The following is a 19,750-nucleotide window of genomic DNA, read 5'->3' on the forward strand; positions in this document are numbered from 1 at the left end:
TATCATCATCATCATCATCATCATCATCATCATCATCATCATCATCAGAAGCTACTCTCATTATAAAAACTTAGTTTCCACTTTCAAACTGGACACTGAATGATATTTGGACTCAGTGTCGAAAAAAGTGATTTGTCAAGATGGAGTTCATTTGTCTATTTAGCACAGTATTTGTGCTTGTATTTACACTTTTATGAAAGCAGCATATTGATAAAAACTAATTAGCAATACTTTAAAACAAGGTCTTGAGTCGCAGACGAGCTCTTAAACGCTGCCAATTTAAACTGCGTAAATGACGACGTCACTATGTAATACGTTAAGGCAGAGCATGCGCAGGCCGGACACAGCCTGGCTATTCCGATTAACTTTTGGATGACGCGCTTTTGAATTGGCGAAATTTATAACTTTTTTTAATTGCGATTGAGGTGTTTATAATGAGCATTTTCATTCCGTGTGGTCATTCAAATAATTAAATGATTACTTGGATTACCTCTTCTAAACTGCCCATTGTTTACTTTGTGAATGCAACTATAGTGGCACACCTGTTCCTAATGAATTGGCTAGTGAGAGTATAGTTGGGCATTTTCTTGGACGTTGAAGCAGTCAAATAAACACAACCAAGTTGTTTTTGTTACACTATCATTGCAACAAGAACAAAGTCACCAAATACCTGGAGTGCTATATGTGGATGCACACATTTGTAGTCAAACCGCACATCCTGGGGATTTATTAGGCGGCTATTGGGTTGGGGGACAGATTGAAGGAATGAAAAGCTGCTTAATATGGCAATGACACCCATTTTGAATGTGAAAGGCATTTCTTGAAGCAAATGATTGTTTGCGTGCCAAAAATGATAACTTGAACTGCTTGCAGTAAAAATCAGATTGAACCGCTCCCCATTTGGCTGGATTAAGTGATAGCAAATTGCAGAAACACAGTGTGCTGTCTGCAGATACCAAAATCATCAAAGTAGCTGCCAAGAAGGTGGACCAATCTTTCCAATATTCCCAGAAAAAAGGAAATCACTCAGTTCTGTGGACCTGCACAGTTGGTAAAATTGCTGGTCTAGATTTTTGAGCTAAAAAAAAAAGCATAATAAGGACTACATTACATACATGAGTGTATTGAGGATCGAGCCCACTTTTCTATTGTTGTATGTTGATGAGTCTTTACGTTTCAGATTATCTATTGGATCAATTGGAACAATTTAAAAGGTAAGTAGACAGTCTTGGAGTATAGATTTAAATTAAGTTCATAAATTTAATGAGTCCAGATCTGAAATGTGTGATATATACACACAGTGAATTGTAAATTTAGAATGACTCCATAGATTAGATATTGATGACGCCAACCGTAAATACTGAAGTTTCTCTTTTCAATTCAAATTCTCTTCTTATTACATTCTCTTTTGTGTCATTACTCCTTAGTCCTTTACAGAAATGTGAAATACAACAAGAACCAGAAAGATGTTTCTATATATTCTGAAGGTCTAGTGTAAATCACTTTTACATGGCAACACATTAAAGCTAAAATCTGATTGGACAAAAACGCACACTTACATACACACACATGCATATATAACGACTGGAAGTTGATGCCCTCTATGAAATGAAGAAAATGGAAATTTGGGATTTTTTGATTGTGTTTGGGTGTGCAGACGGGTCCGCCTGCATGCCAGAGAGAAATTGTTCTTGTGACAATTTATAGTCAATATTTTTATTACAATCCGTCTTGTCTGCAAACATAAAACAATAGAATGGAAAACAAGGAACTCCGTATGCTTTCTTACAATAATATTCTTTATTTTATTTTGAAGGTTGAGCTTTTTCATTTGGGATTCCTGTCATAAAAAATTGAAAAAAATAAAAGAAAAAACTTACCAGATGCCCAGCAAGAAATCAGAAAGCGACAAACAACTTCTGTGCCAGAAATTGAGTAAAGGTACACGTTTGATAAATGTGCATGCTTTTTTTTTTGTGCTGCTCGTGAGGTATTTTGTATGTATGCCATAGTTTATTAGATTTCTTCTTATGTTGTTTGCACGATGATTTTGGTGACGCTGTAGATCTATCCACATCAGCCTGTCACATGATATCAGCCTGTTATATATTATTAACGATGATTGCATTGTAATTGCCATTCAATCTCTTTTTAATGGATCAGAACATTGTCTCAAACCGTTGTCAATGTTTCACTGCAAAGTAGGCTCAATTTGGAAAAATAGTTAAACGTGGCATTATTTGTGTTACATAAAAGTCGAAAAAATGCCAATGTATTGGAACGGTAATCTGGCTCCCTCCAGTGGGTGAGTTATTTATTACATGTACTTGAGGCCTGCGAATGTGATTATTGGGACTTAATATAATGTCAATGTAAACGCTGTGTGAAGCCTACCACTATTGGACAAATAGAACCGTTTGTCGAGTTCATCGCCACAGTAGCTGTTTAAGGACAAGCAGATTTGCTCTTGATCTATGAACTTTGGAACAGGCACTAGCTGTTACTCATTGAAAGCCATTGTGATTTTCCACTCTGCAAACCGTCTCTGCATTCACTTAGACATTCATCAGTTGCACAGCAGGATGGCGGAGCCCCGTGGGATTCTGATAAAAGGAGGAAAGGTTGTGAATGAAGACTTCTCTGCGGTCAGTGACGTGTATATTGAAAATGGCAAAATAGTTGACGTTGGACTGAATCTTCACGTTCCAGAAGGAGTCAGAATTATTGATGCTAGTGATAAACTGGTGATGCCGGGTGGAATTGACACACACACGCACATGGAGCTGGCGTTCATGGGCACCAAGGCTGTGGATGACTTCCATATTGGCACTCAGGTAAAACACACACACATACCAATCTGATAGTTTTCTGACTTATATGTCATATAAGTACAGTACAGTAATTTATGCCTCCGTGTCATCTCGACTGGATTACTGTAATGCACTTTATTTTGGAGTCAGCCAATCCTCCATCAAGCGTCTCCAGTTGGTCCAAAATTTTGCTGCTCGCCTCTTGAGTGGTACTCGTAAGAACGAGCACATCACTCCTACTCTAGCATCCCTTCATTGGCTCCCTGTACATTTTACTTTTTAAGATTCTATTATTTTTCTTCAAATCTTTAAATTGTCTTGCCCCACCCTTACGCATCTGTCCGGTGCCTCAGGTCTGCGGACCAGACCCTATTAGGGGTACAGAGGACTAAGTGAAGGCTCAGAGGGGATTGAGCCTTTTCCGTTGCAGTTCCCTCGCTTTGGAATGACCTCTTGCTAAACGTGAGGCAAGCCCCCTCACTTCCCATCTTTAAAACTCGTATTAAAACTCCATTTTATTCTTTGGCTTTTGACTCAGCTTGAGACTTGGTTTTTGTTTTGACTGTTTTTGTGCTTTTTACTGTCTTCATTTTTGATTTGCTTTATTGTTTGTCGTTTTATGACTTACTTTTGCTCCATGAACAGCACTTTGCATACCGTGGCGGTTGCCTTATAGCGCTTTATAAATACAGTTGAGTTGAGTTGAGCTGTCGAGAGCTGAAGTGACAATGATCCCAGCGATAATAATCCCCCACAGTGGTGTGCAAAATTTGCAAAGTGCCTCTAAAGAGTTTGAGTACGACGTTAATGGTGAATGGGTAGAAGCTGTTGGAATGTCTGCTGGTTTTGGTGTGTATGGTTTGATAGGGAAGGAGCTGCAAGAGTGAAAAATATGGTGGCGGAAATTACTAGGTTTTATTTTATGAAATTGTTGTGCAAAATAAATTCATCTGTATCCAGATACATTTTTAACATATTTAAGTACTTGGGGAAATAAAATTGAGCGAATGCAGCAAAATATTATTTTCAGTGTAGTGGTCATTATTCTTGTGATGAATAACGACTACAATCAGGGCAGCATAACCATTTAGCTCACTTGTCCAGCTCACCCATTAACAAAAATTCAGGAAGTCTGTGTTTAACCTCCACCTGGGCATAGGTGAAATTTAAAGCAATGACCAATTAGCATTAATACAAATTATAACACTTAATGTTCCTTCTTCTGGCTGATTGGTATACTGGTCGTTCTATGTCGTGGATGGGGCAAATATATTGACTCCCAGAAAATTGTTTGGAAATGACCAAATTACCAAAACTATCCAGTGCACACAGAAGAAACAAAAAAAAGAGTACAATGTTCCTGTCCATTTTTTGTTTTTTACAGTGAATGCTTGGTGGAGTGTGCCTATCCCAACATTGTTTACTACTGTTGTGGACAACATGCTCTGTAACACACCGTCGGATGTAAGCTTACAAATTACTGGAAGCTCGCCAATATTTCGTAAGCGGATGGGTACAGAGTGTAAACTTCCAAATCTTATCCAAAGAAGCAGTTTTTGTTGTTGCATGGGTAAGTTATGTTGTACAGCGCCTATTTTTCTGACAAGTGTTATGATAGAATGACATAGTATCGTAAAGTGTTATGATTTTGGTGGACGTTGACCTAAAACCAAATTTTATTGTGACAAAAAATGAAAAATGCACTCTTGGATCATTTTCGGCGGCCATGAGATAGAATGTGCACTCGCCAAATTGGGCAAACTGGCCACCGGTATTTCAAACTTAAATTCTAGATCCTTGGAGTGAGGAGAGGACGATTAAAAAATTAAGACACATTAAAAAACAAAGGCACATTGTTTAAACAGGCATTTCAGTAAGACAAGCTTGTTTTGATTTTTTTCTTTGTTTGTTCGATTTGTGTTTTTCTCGTTGACGTTGGATTTAATTGTAATATCCAAAATGTCGAGATTCTCTAGTTCAGATTTGTATGCCTATATGCTATAACCACACGAAGCTCTTTAGTGATCCCTCTGTGAACCATGCTATAAAAAGGCAATTTACATAGTATCAAAAGTACAGTATACCTTGACTGAAGCCGTGGCAATATGTATTTTTACAAAACTAAGCGCCAGTGATATTTTCACACTTTATGGCATTGGTGGATGTCAGAAGCAAATGTCCTTGCAACACTTTCATCCAAGTTTCAATCAGTTGAATCCGTGCCAAAGTAACAAAAGCTTCCAGCCAGCAGTTAATCTTTAACTGTATCTCACCAGGCTGCGGTCGCAGGAGGGACAACAATGATCGTGGACTTTGTCATCCCCCAAAAAGGAAAGTCTCTTCTTGAGGCCTATGACACTTGGCGCAAGACGGCGGACAGCAAAGTGTGCTGTGACTACTCACTGCATGTCGCTGTCACATGGTGGAGTGAACAGGTGAATGGATAGCCCTTGCTCACTCAGAGAAAAAATACAACATTTGAATAATTTTAGCTATTTTCTTTAGCTAGTTTTGACTTCAAGCACATGCGTGCTGTCCACATATATGGAGCCCGATGTTGGTTTGTCATCCTCCATCCATTCATTTGCTTTACATCTTGTTCAAGCCATAGACAAATTACCAATCAGATTCAAACATATGTGCACTTTTGTACGTTCAATTTACATAACATTCATGTTTTTGGAATGTGGGAAGAAGCTATAGTATCTGGGAAAAAAGCACACACAAGCATAAGAATTACCTGCATTTACCACAATCGCATACATACGTTCTCTTGTAAACTAGAACCATGAATATATTCTATTTCTTCGTCCTAGGTCAAGGACGAAATGGAGATTATTGCCAAAGAGCGAGGAGTCAATTCCTTTAAGATGTTTATGGCGTATAAAGATCTGTACATGCTGCACGATATCGAACTCTTTGCTGCCTTTACCCAATGTAAGAACATTGGCGCAATAGCTCAAGTTCATGCTGAGAATGGAGACCTGATTGCTGAGGTTGGTGGCTCAAATGAAATATGGACCTATTCAAACTCAAATGTCACACACACACTTGCACAAAACAGAGATCAGATAAAATATACATTGATACTGTTGAAAAACATTTGAAAGGTTATAATTATGTCACGTTCCTAATATAATGGATAAATAAGCTTTTTTTTTTCATAAAACACAAAAAACAGAACCAAATACTGATTATACTACAGTGTATTTATTAATAATTTCATTTAAGGGGTAGAATTGATTGATCTGTTTAGCTCAGTATGTAGCCTATTTTATCAGAGATGTTTCAGAAATGTTTTTGACTTTGGTCATTTTTTTAACAAGGTGGTGCATATCTTGGTTGATCCAATATACTGATGCTATTACGTGAGACACCACTAGAGAGCAGCAAATATTTTAACAAAAATTGAGCAGCCTGCAACGTTTTGAGGTTTTAAGGAAGTTCCATGTTCTTAAAGATTGAAGCACTACATGTAAGGTCACAGTTTTATATTATTATTTTTGTGTAAGAATTTTGTGAGGTCAGTTACTGTATCATGTATCACCATCACCCTACTTTGTTGTTCTGTACTCCGTCGGGACACAACAGGGGGCGAAGAAGATGCTGTCCTTGGGCATCACTGGGCCCGAGGGTCACGAACTGTGTCGGCCAGAAGAAGTCGAGGCTGAGGCCACCCAAAGAGCCATTACTATTGCCAATGCTGTCAACTGCCCTCTGTACGTGGTCCATGTCATGAGCAAATCTGCAGCCAAGGTGGTGTCCAACGCACGCAGAGAAGGTGGGTGCAAGATGCTCAATTTATGAGTGAAAGAACGCTACTGTTCCCTTACACTGCTTTTTTATAAGTATTGAATGCCGCCGTATGATATTTGACGTCTCGTGAGGAAAGCTTAAGTTGAAGTGAAGCGTTCATCTCCTAACAGGGCGGGTGGTCTTTGGGGAGCCCATTGCAGCTGGACTGGGAACTGACGGGACTCACTACTGGCACAAGGATTGGGCCCATGCGGCTTCTTTTGTCATGGGTCCTCCCTTGAGACCTGACCCCAGCACCCCTGCGTACCTCATGGACCTACTGGCCAAGTGGGTTTCTCCCACGTCCTCCCACATTACAATAATATACAGCTTCATTAAAAGCTGAGTTTTCCCTCAGGCGATAGTGTGAGCATGAATGGTTGTGGGTGGCAAACAATCCAAGTTGTTCCCCATCTCCCATCCAATGTCAGATAAGATAGGCACCCGCTCACCTGCAACCTCAATGAGGACAAGCAGTCTAAAAAATTGTTTAATGGATGGATGATGACCAAATTCCTGAGTATGCTGTGTTGCGAGTCTTGAGCTTGGAACACAGTTTCATGTACTTAATGTCGAGTGGATAATAACATTTTCCATACGAGGGAGGCATCATGTTTGATTTGACAAGTGAAGATCTTAATATCTGAAATATTTTCTTTTCTTTTCTTTTAGTGATGACCTCAGTGTGACGGGGACCGACAACTGTACTTTCTCAGTTTGTCAGAAGGCACTGGGAAAAGACGACTTCACCAAGATCCCCAACGGCGTGAACGGAGTAGAGGATAGGATGTCCGTCATTTGGGAGAAAGGAGTGGTATGTCCTCATCATGCGACACCGCTTGCACTTATATCCTCAAACAGTGTAAAGCACAACAATCACATTTTGTTCTTTGTTTTCTTTTGTTGTTCTTGAGTAGATTGAGTAAAAAACCTAATAATATTCATTCAGTTTGAATTTGATGGCTGCAAAAAGTTCCAAAAAGTTGGGAGATTTTTCTTTTTTAACAACACTGAAGAAGTGTTAGGGAACTAAGGACACTAATTGTTGAAGCGTTTTATGTTGAATTCTTTAATATTCTTGCTTTAAGTACAACTTCAATTGCCCTCCAGTTGTTGTATTTTGTGCTTCATAAACCGCCACGGATTTTTAGTGTGAGACAGGCCTGGACTGCTGGCAGACCAGTGTCGTACTGACACTCTCACTAAGAAGCCACACTGTTATAACATGTGCAGAATGTGATTTGGCATTATCGTGCTGAGATAAGCAGAGGCGTCCATGAAAATGATGTTGCTTGGGTGGCAGCATATGTTGCTCCCAAACCTGGATGTACCTTTCAGCTTCAATGTGCCCTCACAGACATGCAATCTATCGATGCAATGGGCATTAACACGTCCCCACACCATCAGAAATGCTGGATTTTAAACTTTTGCGATGATATCTATCCAAATAATTTCTTTTGACGTTGTGTATGCGACAGACCACAGCACACGTTCCACTTTGGGTCAGTCCATCTCAGATGATCTTGGGCACATAGGAGCCGGCGGCGTTTTTAGGTATTGTTGCCATACAGTATGGCTTTCGCTTTGCATGGTAGAGTTTTCATTTATATTTGTAGAAACAAACTAACAATGATTTTCTGAAGTGTTCCTGAGCCCACGGGACAATATCCTACACAGTGATGCAGTGCTGACTGTTTGATTGAAGATGACAAGCATTTAATGCCGCTCATGTGCAGGGAGTTCCCCAGATTTTCTGAATATTTTAATGATATTATGGACCATAGATGATAAAATCAGTGAATTTCTTGCAATTATACGTTGGGAAACATAGTCCTTAAACTGTTTGATGATTTTGTGACGCAGTTGCGCACAAAGTGGTGAACCTCGCCCACCATTGCTTGTGAACAATTGAGCATTTTGGGGATGCCCCTTTAACTCCCAATCACTTATTTGTAATTAACTTGTTCACTGGAAGGATGTTCTAAGCAGGTGGTTTATTTTTCAGTATTCCTCAAGTTTCCACGACTTTTATTGCTGCTCTCCATGATTTTTGGAATGTGTTGTGGGCATCAAATTCAAAATTAGCTCTTTGCAAAAAAAAAAAAAAAAAACAGTAACATTTAACAGTTTGAAGAATTAAAAAAAAAAAAATGAATATAATAAATAAATAATTTAATTAATTATTTATTTGAACATATTTATGAAATTTTTGTAAACGTGGCAAGGAGTTGGAAACTGTAATTTGCCAATCTTCACACATGGTACAGCAACTAACTGTATCATTCTGCATTTGTCCTCTTGAATACTGTAAAACAGGGGTCTTCAATCCTGTTCCTGGAGGGCCGGTCGGTGTCCTGCCCAATTTCCATCTTTCCCTGCTGCAACGCACCCGAACAATCGTTATCTAACTTTTGTAGACCTTGCTGATTATCTGATCATTTGAATGAGCTGTGTTGCAGCTGGGAGAATTGGAAAACCTGCAGGATACCGGCCCTCGAGGAACAGGATTGAGGACCCCTGCTGTAAAATATGAGAAAATTAGATGTCCTTTGAGAGTCCTTGTGGTTTTCTACAACCATGAATTTCTTTTATTTGATTACATATATGTCACTTGCCATTTTTCAACAGCTATTGCATTTATTGTAGTGGCAACTGAGCATTTGTGGCGCTCCGTTTCCACAAACAATGAGGCGCGTAAACAGAGATCGACGTATCAAAGCATAGAGCTGACAGTGCTTTTTCTTCGTGTACATTTACTTTGCAGTGTTTTCAAATCACACATTGCCCCCACACTGGCTTCTGTCTGTTAATTGCGTTCAGTGCCCTCTCACTCAAACCGGCTTATTTGTGCATTTCTAACATCCCAGCACAGCGGCAAAATGGATGAGAATCGATTTGTAGCTGTCACCAGCAGCAACGCAGCGAAAATCTTCAACTTCTACCCGCAAAAAGGCCGCATCGCCAAGAACTCAGATGCTGATGTTGTTATTTGGGATCCCAAGTCGACAAGGTGAGGGGCCCACTGGGGCAATTTAGTATTCCACTGATGACTTGTTCAGATCAGAGCTCATCCCATTTTCTTAGTTACGACTGTGATAAAAGGCTCTATCAAAAAATTTGACTTGACTCATTAAAGATATCAGTGTTTTTGCTTTTGGGAGAAATTTAACAACCGTGTATTGGAACGTAGACACCCGAATGAGCCTTAAAACAGTCGACTACCAAGTGGATTGTTATCCACCAGAGGAACACAAAGAATACCATTAATATTTGTTCTGTTCCTAGCAACTAATTAACATAAACAAAATCAACGGATGTGACATCATCAGAGCGCTAACCTGTGGTGGTCGGATGAAATCTGATTTTGGGATTGTCTCCTCCTTAACAAATGTAAACCCTAACATACCAGGTTTTTTCATATGGAGCAAGTTGGGACAGCACACACACACGCTTATGTAATCCAAAATGAGACTGCGCTGTTCTGCTTGGAAGAAAATCTGGGCTGAGCCGCTGAGGGAGGGTTCTATTTACTGCCGTGAATTGGAGAATAACTCATTGGAAAGCAAAATACTGTAAATCGATGTGCTTATGTTGGAGATTTGGAGTGCGTTAACGTGGACAGGTTTGTAGTGTGACTCAATCAGCCCTGTATCTGTAAATCTACTTATATGTAGTATTTGCTTTTTTTAAACGCAAGAATGCCTCATGTTTAATTGCTGCTCCTGTTAATTCATCTGTTAAACAGCGTAATTAATTGCTCTCAGTGCAAGTGTCACTCCATAACATCCGGCGCCAGAGGCTACAGAGAGTTGCGTAACGCGGAGGAAGCTCAGTCAAAGGCCTCATGTCACATAACGAGCCTCCCTGGATGATGACAATGCAATATATTTGTCGCAGTCTTAGCAAAATTTGTATTTCATGATTTATTTATTCTTTTTTATTGAAACGACTGGGACTATGGGTGCCCGGACACACAAAAATAAATTATGATAATTTATAGATAGATAACCAACATTTGCTCTGCATTTGTGGATTTTGTTTTTGTCCTAATACAGTACGCAATTATGAATTGCTGTCCATTTTAACTCATTGTGGACTACTTAATTTGTGGTATAAATTTAGCTGTGAAATAATCTAGTGTAGCACAGTATACACTTAAAATTTATTTTTATATATGCGGGTCTGGTTATTAGAGACGTGGTGGTTCCTTTCTCAAACTCTCTCGAGTTGGCCCAGGGCAATTAAGGCACAAAACCTCCAAAGTGCTCCAGGGTGCCACACCTTTGAGCTGCCATCTTACTCTTGAGTTTCCTCCCTGCAGCCGCCTTCAGTCCGCTGCTGCTTGCTTGTTGCAGGGTCATTAATCATATGTAGTGTGAGATTGTTAAGGATGTTTCTATCAAAACAAGCCTGAACAAATGAATCAACCAGCCAAGATTGTCTGTCATTTACGCGCGGGGCAGCCCTCGAACTCCGAGGCGAAGCCAGCGTGTTCGACTGCACACATGGTTTTTATTTGCATCAGCATAAGCAATTTGAATATGCAATACAGAATGGGAAACTTGACATTTGACTCCATCACACTCTTCCAGCCTATTCTAATGGTTTCAGATTACAAGACATCTTTTGGTGTATGGTGTATTTTCACAAGGCCTGACACATACAAGTTATCTTTCTGGCCATGACGATATTGTTGCTTTAGAGATACCAAGCCTTGTGCTGAACCTCCCTAATTCATAAGTTACGGCCTTAGAAGCGAGTGAGTCTCACTTTATGTGCTAAGGGTCAGCCATTTGAACAGGGGTCATCAACGCCCCAAGGGAGGTGTTTACAGAAAAGGGTTCTGGCGTTGGGGAGTCACATTCGCGAGGAGGCCGTACCTGGCACCCGTAGCTGTCCAATTTGAGGCCAGAAAGATACGAATGCATGTGCAACAAAGGGGGCCTGTAAGATTAGTTATAGTTTGAAACTTGATAAGATGACAAACTGAACAACAAAACTAACAGATGAACATACAAACTTAAATTTCTTTAACAGAGATGTACTGTCTTCTCATTGTTGTAGTATTTGGTTGAATGTGAGCAGAGGGTAAAGCCATTAAAACTCTTGTTACTTTTGTCAGCAGTTAAATAATTGTTAAATAAATTCTTCATATGGGCGAAGAATGCCATCGCCATCATGCATGACCCATAATAAATTGAATCTGAATTCAGGGCATTGACTTGATAGATGTTTTCTTGCCTGACTTTAATGTTGTTTAATAACATCTGTGTTTACATTCAAGAACATATCTCAATTGATTATAGATTAGTACTTTATGGATTACCTTCCAAAACTTGTTGTTGACTTCTGTTTATGTGGTTAAAGTTTTTTTCTGCATCTAAAAACGGATACGGATACTACTTCTGCAATAATTAATGATAGTAATACCTTAGATTTATTTGACAGATTTTAATAGCCTCAAGAGCTTTTATATGGTGAGAACTCTTGGCATGAATCAGAAACATCTTGATTAGCAAATTTTGTTCAAGCAGGCAAGGACTTTGACTCCGGTAGTTTGTGCTACCAGGCTTTAGGCAGATACCACACCAAATGGTCACCTTAGTATGTTGTTCAAACACACGCTACTAAAATGGTCTCGACGGCTATGGAAGTAGAGCTCAGAGAGACTAATTGCAAACACTTGGTGATTTAAAACAACTTCCGGCCCTTCTCTTGGCCAATGCAACGGTGGCAATCAGGCCAAAGCAGCCGGCCAGCAGGTCCCACCTGTTCCCAATTTGGACACACAGATACGCACGCTCACACACTAAGACACACACTGTAAAAACATAAAAATGACCAACACAACACTTACAAAAGATAAATCAACACATAAAAAAATTACAGGGTCATACAAATAACGTGATAAACCACAGTAATGCAAATAAAGCAGAGTAGCAAAGCTACAATAATGAACATGATAATACGACTTGATGACACCGCCATTGAATAGCTAGAATAATCCTGAGATTGAAGACCAGAGAAGAAGCTTTTGATGTTTATGGCGATCGCTCCAACCTTCCTACTCACGTGATGCTTAGTGGCAACCTTTTGACCCTTGAGTAAGCAATGCACGTCTGCGGGACCACCCTTTGAATTAGAGCAGCTACACAAAAAAAAACGTTAGTGATATTCAATACCACTTTTCAAAAAAATATATATGTATACCACTGTGAGTATTCCCTCTTGAGTGCACACTGACAGAGTACCAATACCACTAATACGTTTGCGAAACACAATTCTAAATTAAACTAATGACAGCTAATTTCTTTCTTTCTTTACCAATGTGTCAAACCTGTCGACAACTACTTGCAAGGAGGATAAATTATTTTGTTTTGCCTTGAGGAACAGTGTCTGCCTCCCGATCTGAATCTTGGTAACGGTACTCGACCATACCAGAAAAAAGATCAAATGGCGAAAAGATAAACATAATCCTGACATTTAAACATGAATCATCATCATCCAGCATTACTTAAATCATAATTTTAAATCATAAGAATTTCTTTATTAGGTTGTTGACTTCTGATAGAGTAACCAAGTCAAAAAAAAAAGATCCTTCGCAATTCATTCAACGAAACTTAATCTGTAGACCTCAGTGACAACTCTATGAAAAAAATATTTCCATTTTTGAGCATTTTTTTGTATAAAATTACCTTGATGCCAATCCTTGATTCCTGGCCAACAACTTTTGCTTTGACACAACAATCATTAATGGAAGCTGCTACAGAATTGTTTTCTCTCTCGTGGCACGTTTATTTCTGCTCTGAGCAGACCTGTGCTTGCACCTTTGTGTTATGACAGAAAGATTTCCGCCAAGACTCACCACCAAGCTGTGGATTACAACATCTTTGAGGGGATGGAGTGTCATGGTGTGCCGGTGATCACCATCTCCAGGGGCAAAGTGGTCTACAAGAATGGAGAGCTGAAGACCACGCCTGGCTGGGGCAAATTCATCCACAGGAAGCCCTTCGCTGAATATGTCTATAAACGAATCAAGCAGAGAGACCAGGTCAGTAAAGTAAAAAAAAAATAGAAACTGCTAAAGCAATGCTCGGTGCACACTCATTATAGGCAGTCAGCTGAAGCTGAAGACAACTTGCCAGTGCAGATTGTTTGACTTGTGTTAATTCTCCCAATCCTTGTTTGAGTGGAACAGGCGTGGTACAGTTGACATAGTGCTCATGCAAGCACAAACATTGGCATGCAACATAGTTGTTGATTTGTGATGGACTTCAATGAGTTATATCAGATAGTCAACATCGCAACTTAATATAAAGTCAGGAAAGTTGCAGGAATGCTGTGACTTATCACAATATTACACATGACATGAAATTACTCTTTTTATATGAAATTGGCATTTTGACATTCAGTCAGATTCTGTGTCCACCATCTCTATCTTACTGAAAACATATGCATAGTCAAAAAAACACATTTTAGTTGAGCACTGGAGTCAACGTACTTCACAGAGATGTCAAATGTAGCGTACAATTGAGAAATAGTGGGCAGGAAGTAAAACACTGAACATGAAAATTTATTTTTATTTGGACTCATATCGCCCAATGAAATCAACACTTATGTCAAGTAAAAATCACCTCATTTTGAAGATAATCTTCAATATATTACATATTTGAGGCGGCACAGTGGACATTGTGGTTGGGACGTCTGCGCACAGTCGAATGTTGACTCTGAGTTTGTGTTCTCATCATTCTTATTTGAAGTTAATTTAAGACTCTTAAATTGTCTGTAATTTTCTGAATGTGAGTTTTTCACATTGGTTTGTTAAAAATGCCTTGCAATTGGTTAGTGGACTAGTCAAGGCCACAAGTCCGCTAGGCTAGGCTACAGCTCATCTATGAATGTAATGTGGAATAGCAATATAAAATAAATAAATGATGGATTATATATTCTGATAGTACTGTTACACTATAGTAGTGTTTTAATACATCACCCAAACACATCATTTATTTATTGGAAAATATCTTTTATACATAAATATTAATTTAAGGGCTAGTGACAACACTGCTGAAAAGTCAACCTGGTTTTGACTTGAATGACAAGTCTACATTTTATGATTGAAAAAGAACTGTGTTTGCAATGTGTGTATTTGCCATTTTTTAGTTGTAGCAGCCAATTAAATATGTCCTCTGACTTCATTCAGCTTACGTATGCATAACCTTTCTCTGTACTTTTGCTTTTGCCTGCAGGTGGGCCAACCTACAGCTGTGATCAGACAGCCTTATGATGGAAAAGTCATTTCTTTGTGAACATTTGAGCCACTAACAAAAGCCAGTTTGAGTCGCCAACCGTGAGTTTGTGTCCTTGTGCTCACGCCACCATCAGCGCCTGAACAAGCCAAAATTCTCTCGCAGTTGGAAATACTTATGCATTTTATATTCAGTTCTGTGCAATGTGTTGTTATTTTCATTTATCTTTCCAGTGAGGAGTGGATGGATTTAGGTCAATTCAACCTCAAGGTCAATATCATGTTATTAACATTTATCATCTTTATGAAATCCAAATAAATGTGGAAGTGACTAACAAGGAAAAGTGATGATTAATGATTTGTGCTGCACTATTATTGTACGCGGCGAAGACTCGCCTGTGAGTGTCTTGTTGTCATCTCAACCTTTGCATTTGGTAGAAGACGCAATAGACTGACACTAATGAGATTTTTGTTGACCCTCAATGACTCTGCATTTGCAAATTAAGCAGGATGGCACATTATCATATCCACTCAGTCCTTGCCCATAAATTGAGCACAGTCCTTCCTTCCCTTGCTCAAAAGGTCTGCGGCTGTCGGCGAGCATCATGTGGGAGCTTGCTGTCGGGTTGCCGTGCTGACGTGGTTTTATGCCACAGGGCTCGTTGAGACATAATGTGAGTTTATCAGGTTGCCTCACGGGTCAGTGGCAACGTGTGACTCACACAAGGCCTAATCTTTGGTTGGCTGTACCACTTCCTCTCACTGTTGTGGTGATCACTGAAATGATGGTGCCACTCAGGAAGGAAGGAATCGTACAGTTGAGTTGGTAAAATAGTACAAGGAGGATGTTTCAGCTGTAGTCAAGGCTCTACAAATTATGCTCATACATACGATTTTCGACACGTGTAAAGAGGAGCATTTTATTTTTTGGGACACTTTACTATTGTATGTATGTGAATAACTTACTACTATATTTGTGTGAAATGAGCAAGAATTCCTTAAGAACATTCCACTTTTACAAATTCCGTCGAACATGTAAACTGCTGACTATAACAAATATAGAGGCTCTTTTCCTTCAATTTTTGTTTTTACATCTTTGTTGTGTGTTTATATGTTGACTAAAATTAATCAATCAGTCCTTTGAAAAAGACCTGGGCCACTCACAACTACTCGCCTGGTTGTTTTAATGACATTTCGGACCTCATACTCCACTTTTGTTTACAATTTCATGTAGTCAAGTAAATCAAATAAACATTTTTTTTTTAGGATTCATCAAATTCTAAAGCAACTAGTAAATTCAATAACAAAAGGCACGGGTTGCAACCAATAAATGTTGCTAAATTGGCACTGCAAAAATAAAAGCAAAAATGGTCATTATCCGCCATAAAAGCTGCAAGTGTCCCTGTTCTATGACACATGACGATGTCATTGCAGAGTGCGACATTACTGTGCAAGTGGAAGGAGGGTTGTGCTGTCTTGCGCAATATATTCTATGCAAACATTCAAGGCATTCTTATTTTGGCTTATTAAAAAAACTTTGTGCTTTTAATATAAGAAGCTTATGTAAGAAGCACACATGAGCGTCACTGGTCACGCTAACGTATCAATTTATGTTCTTGTCAGTTCTTATGAGTGGGAGCATGTTTCTCCTATTAATTGTTTTGGTGTTTGTTGTCTAGAAGGTAGTAAGTTAAATCAATTAAATAAACAGTAATGTGTTTGGCTCGAAACTGTCAACGTATAGTTATAGATCATCCACAATATTTAGCACCTGCCATACATAATAAATGTGGATGACTCATTTATGCGGAAATGCAGGTAATTCCAGAATATTCACGTATGTTGTATCGCTACTGTTTGCTATGAATAGACATATTAGATATGTATAGTTGATACAAAAAGTCTACCCACCCCTGTTGAAATGTCAGATTTTTTGGTGATATACAGTATACACTGTATAAAAAAATAATTTCAAAACCTATAACCTGTACAAATCAATTGAAGAAAATACATTGATCTTTTTGAAAGGGGAAGCAATAACTAAAAACTTAAGTACAGTAATCTTGCTGCACAAGTGTGTATATAATATCATGTAACTGTCATGTGGCTGTGTTCAGGATTAACCAAGTACCCACATTCCAACATTTCAAGTGCCACTGATTGACCCTCGATGTTCTAATAGGATTTTCCTGTTATTTTTGTTCTGTTGAGTAGCAATGTCATTGTTACAACATACCTATTGGAAATATAGCCAGCTTAATTGGACCGTTACCCACGGATTTCTGAGATTCATGAAATCAAGGTTGTAGAACAGATAAACTTTATTTGGGGTTCGTTGCAGGATAGTTAAATGTTGATAGGTGTGTACTGACTCCAATTTAACATGAGTTTGGCGGCTAAAGATTAAAACACTGTCCCATTTCAGTTCCAAGTGTGTGTGCACATATGTGCAACCCAATTATCTCCATTGTTAATCTTTACTTTCCGTCTCAAAAACATTTAAAAGATCTATGGAATTATAAAGGTTATAGCCCACATTAAAGGAGATAAAAATTCTTTAAATGATTTATCACAAAAAGCATGCTTTAACAGGCCTGTGAAGACTTTTTACATTTCGTGTTGAACAAAAACAATTATGTTCCAACAAAGTGAGCTGAAATTATGTAATTGCATAAATGGTATTTGATCCATAAGGAAACAATATCCCTGTCATGAAATCAAAATGGAAATAAGATATACCAATTGAGACAAAACAGTACAATACATATATATATATATATATATATATATATATATATAAATACAATAATACAATAAATATAGACAGTAGCTTTGTGTGTGTGCATATATATATATATATATATATATATATATATATATGTGTCAGTCACTGTGTTTGTTTATGAGGAAAACCTTCCTCACACAACGTTGACCTCTTTTTTATCTTCTGGGAAAAGCAATGGACACCAGAAATGTGGCTGGTATGTGAAGACAAAAAAAAAAAAAGATTAGCATCCAACCCCAGGATTTTTTTTCTCCTCAATTATGCAGCGTTTTGTGACCCATACCTTCTTGATGAGCGATATAAAACTGTCGCTGCTTTCATTCTCTCGTCTCCTTTTTAACCGCTTCCTGAGAATTTTTGCATGCAGGTACTTGATCCGCTCCTCTGCAGCGGTGCAGTAGAACCTTTCACACACCATGAGCCTGATCTGGACCAACTTGGCTGCCACTGGGGCCATAACAAGCAAGGTGAGCAAGATGGCAGACAGTGGGCCAATGGAGTTGTTGAGCAGCAGTTTTGGTTTGGGGAGGCACTGCTTCTCAAACAGCGTCACAGAATAAGAAAAGTCCTTTTGGTGGTTCTCCTCACCCAAATGGACACCAATTAAGGTTGGAATACCCTGCAAAAAGATGGTTGCATTTATGACCTATATTCTTTACCATATACAGTATATTTGATAATTTAATCTTCACAGGTAACTACATTGATGTCACAATTTATTTGTATTCACATGTCAGTTTGGGAAAAAAAAAATACCACAGTTGTTACTGCGTCATCATGAGGCACGGAAGCATATTTGGTTCGCTGAGTGGGTGTTCAAATGCATCACTGTGAGGAAGTAACTGACAACTATGACTAACATATGAATCCTATTTAGAAAAAATATGAATTACATCGTGCCTCACTGTGTGTGGGTATGTATTTGAGTGAAATACCATAATGTTGAATAAATACATTGTCGTGACTTTTGACTTATAATTGAATTAAATGACTTACTTTGAGGCTCAATAGCAGAGGGACGTGGAATGGTTCCATCTCTGATAGCTTGGTTGTTATAATAACAACAAAAGAGTACAGCAAGGCATCCACAGTTATAAATATAACCCACACAACTATATGCGAGACGATAGGAATGCCAAATTTTAGCAGAGCTTTTCCTTCCTGGGCGCTGGGACGGAGGCAAGGGAGGGACGGGTAAAGCTTCTGCTCCTCTGATGTGAGAGGAAGCACGTGTTGCTTTCCTTCTGCCTTCTGCTTCTTGTCAAAAGCAATGAATTTGTTGCTGATGTAATTATTTTTATACTTCATGTCACTGCAGTAATTTCTTACATGCAAGGTTATGAAGATGATAAGCACCAAGACACTAATGACAGGATAAACGCATTCTTTCACAGAGGAGACTGTGTTTATAAATGTCATTGCAAATTTGACACTTTGGTTAAGCTTCAAATCTGCTTGGGTGAGTCTCTCCTGAAAATTTTCCAAGTCCACTCGAGGTGAAATCTTGAGCTGCGAGTCCAGCTTGACCACCCCGAGATCCGTCACCCCTTGTAAAATACCAGCCAGCCATTTCAACATGTCCACATAGTTTCTGAAGGGAGCGATGACCGATGCCTTCTTGGCCTTCAGGTTACAAATCATGCTCCTGACCAAGCCTGTGAGGTTCTCCAAAGTGTTGTGAATATTCCCAAGGACAACTACACTTGTCCCAGCGGTTAGCAGCAGACTGCGACTCTTCTTGGTGAAAATAGATATGACAAATAGCGTGAACAAGCATCGTACCCTCCGTGACAGGAAGAGGGCAAGTGTCAACAGCACCCAATGGAGGGCAGCAATCCCCCCAGACACTGCTGGGCCACAAGTAAGAGTAAAGAGAAGGTACAGGAGTAGTAAGGAACTGAGGACGAGGCTGGGGAAGACACACATGAAGAAGAGGACGGCGGTTCTCCTGAGGCCCTCTCTGTTAGTGCTGGTGAAGACCTCCACGGCCAAAATCCTCATGTCAATCAGACCCTTGATGATCATTGTCCAAAGTCCAACAAAATGTAATAAAAGAAGCGCGATGGAGTGAGATTAATTAAATGGCTGTGCCGCATATTAGGTTGTTTCGGAAGT

The 19,750-nt window shown here is 39.1% G+C and overlaps 2 protein-coding genes across 5 annotated transcripts; one reads left to right on the forward strand and one right to left on the reverse strand.

Moving 5' to 3' along the window:
* Nucleotides 1–1,078: 1,078 nt before the first annotated feature.
* Nucleotides 1,079–15,194, forward strand: dpys (dihydropyrimidinase). 4 transcript variants are annotated; one of them, XM_088306280.1, is made up of 11 exons: nt 1,084–1,214; nt 1,817–1,941; nt 2,560–2,834; nt 5,087–5,245; nt 5,627–5,806; nt 6,402–6,591; nt 6,737–6,893; nt 7,278–7,419; nt 9,473–9,615; nt 13,449–13,656; nt 14,852–15,194. In XM_088306280.1, exons 1-11 carry the CDS (start codon nt 1,156–1,158, stop codon nt 14,909–14,911), a joined length of 1,698 nt encoding a protein of 565 aa, XP_088162406.1. In that variant the 5' UTR covers nt 1,084–1,155; the 3' UTR covers nt 14,912–15,194. The 4 variants fall into 4 exon arrangements, with proteins under 4 accessions (XP_088162409.1, XP_088162406.1, XP_088162407.1 ...); XM_088306283.1 differs by lacking the exon at nt 1,817–1,941 and having other exon boundaries at nt 1,079–1,214; nt 2,710–2,834; XM_088306281.1 differs by lacking the exon at nt 1,084–1,214 and having other exon boundaries at nt 1,820–1,941.
* Nucleotides 15,195–17,676: 2,482 nt separating this feature from the next.
* Nucleotides 17,677–19,750, reverse strand: dcstamp (dendrocyte expressed seven transmembrane protein). Its single transcript, XM_088307429.1, has 3 exons — nt 18,632–19,750; nt 17,919–18,254; nt 17,677–17,828 (listed from the first exon to the last, which is right to left on the reverse strand). Exons 1-3 carry the CDS (start codon nt 19,658–19,660, stop codon nt 17,769–17,771), a joined length of 1,425 nt encoding a protein of 474 aa, XP_088163555.1. The 5' UTR covers nt 19,661–19,750; the 3' UTR covers nt 17,677–17,768.

The sequence above is a fragment of the Idiotropiscis lumnitzeri genome, chromosome 10 (genome assembly GCF_059441095.1).
Source record: "Idiotropiscis lumnitzeri isolate Australia: NSW breed Sydney's pygmy pipehorse chromosome 10, RoL_Ilum_1.0, whole genome shotgun sequence".
Classification (NCBI taxonomy): Eukaryota; Metazoa; Chordata; class Actinopteri; order Syngnathiformes; family Syngnathidae; genus Idiotropiscis; species Idiotropiscis lumnitzeri.